The sequence below is a fragment of the Mandrillus leucophaeus genome, unplaced genomic scaffold (genome assembly GCF_000951045.1).
Source record: "Mandrillus leucophaeus isolate KB7577 unplaced genomic scaffold, Mleu.le_1.0 Scaffold13, whole genome shotgun sequence".
NCBI classification, from domain to species: domain Eukaryota; kingdom Metazoa; phylum Chordata; class Mammalia; order Primates; family Cercopithecidae; genus Mandrillus; species Mandrillus leucophaeus.
Window position 1 is genome coordinate 4,328,039 of NW_012101254.1, and position 1,304 is coordinate 4,329,342.

At 45.1% G+C, this 1,304-nt stretch overlaps 1 protein-coding gene across 1 annotated transcript in view; it reads left to right on the forward strand.

Moving 5' to 3' along the window:
• The window catches only part of IFT172 (intraflagellar transport 172), a 55,774-nt gene that overhangs the window by 16,543 nt on the left and 37,927 nt on the right, over positions 1 to 1,304 (forward strand). Inside the window, exon 15 of the mRNA XM_011972732.1 lies at positions 915 to 1,027. Within this exon, the coding sequence (XP_011828122.1) occupies positions 915 to 1,027 (113 nt within the window). The remainder of the gene's footprint in view (positions 1 to 914; positions 1,028 to 1,304) is intronic.

The following is a 1,304-nucleotide window of genomic DNA, read 5'->3' on the forward strand; positions in this document are numbered from 1 at the left end:
TTGCCTCAGCCTCCCAAGTAGCTGGGACTACAGGCGCCCACCACCACACCCAGCTAATTTTTTTTTGTATTTTTAGTAGAGACAGGGTTTCACCACATTGGCCAGGCTGGTCTCCAAATCCTAACCTCAGGTGATCTGCCCACCTCGGCCTCCCAAAGTGCTGAGATTGCAGGCGTGAGCCACCATGCCCAGCCAATTTTACTTTTTAATTAAAGGAAGATTGTTTTTTAAATTGGTCTTCACAATTATAGACAGCAGCGGACATTTGGTCCTTAGCTTAAGCATATATAACAAAGTGAGGCACATTGTTCATTAATAATGGATATCACTAAAACTTATAAGTAGGCTTTGACCAAGAGACTCCCTGAAAGCATCCCAGCCAACCCTAATGGTCTGCTCTAAATGTGGTAGTTTCTGATATTGTCTACAAGATTCAAATCAAACTAAAATATTCATCCTCTGCAGTGACCAGCCTAACTTTAGTCAGAGGTTTGTCTGCGTGCCTTCCCCACCATCCACCCTTGCAGTGCTCTTACACAGTAGGCATTCAAATTTGCAGGTAACTTCTTAGAGCATATGACCATCAAGGTCATTTATTCATCAGCCTTGTCTCACTGCTGTGTTGTATCAGGCTTATCTTTAATGTGCTCAGTGCTGCCTTCGAGGGGATTCGATGAGTAGGAGAAGCCTCTTGCTCAATAGTTCTAGTCTGCTCTGAGGTAACTCCGTAAGTCCCAAAGTGACGACATTTCTGTGGGTCTGGACCTTTTGAGTTAACAACATAGTTAAACAAAACTTCTACAATTCTAAAAGAGACCCAGCTTCCTAGACTTCCTATCAAAATTATGTGTGTTGGCCACACTATGTACATGTGTGGAATCTCTCTTCTTAACCCTGTCTCCTTTATTCTATAGTGGATCTGATTGGTGGCTACAACATTGGCACCGTGAGCCATGAGAGCCGCGTGGATTGGCTGGAACTTAATGAGACTGGACACAAGCTCCTCTTCAGGGACCGGAAACTTCGTGTGAGAAGAGCTACTAAGGCCTTAGGCATTGGCTGGACCACAGAGGGTGTGAGACAAGCTGCTACCAGGGACTGAGGGAGGCAGGATGGAGCATGTTGTCTTTGCTGTGTCATCAGCATAGCAGAAGGCACAGAAGAATCAACATTCTCTGTAGCTGATACCGAAATCCATCCTTTATTACCTCTTTTTTTTTTTTTTTTTTGGAGACCAAGTCTCACTCTGTCACCCAGGCTGGAGTGCAGTGGTATGATCTCGGCTCACTGCAACCCCTGCCTCC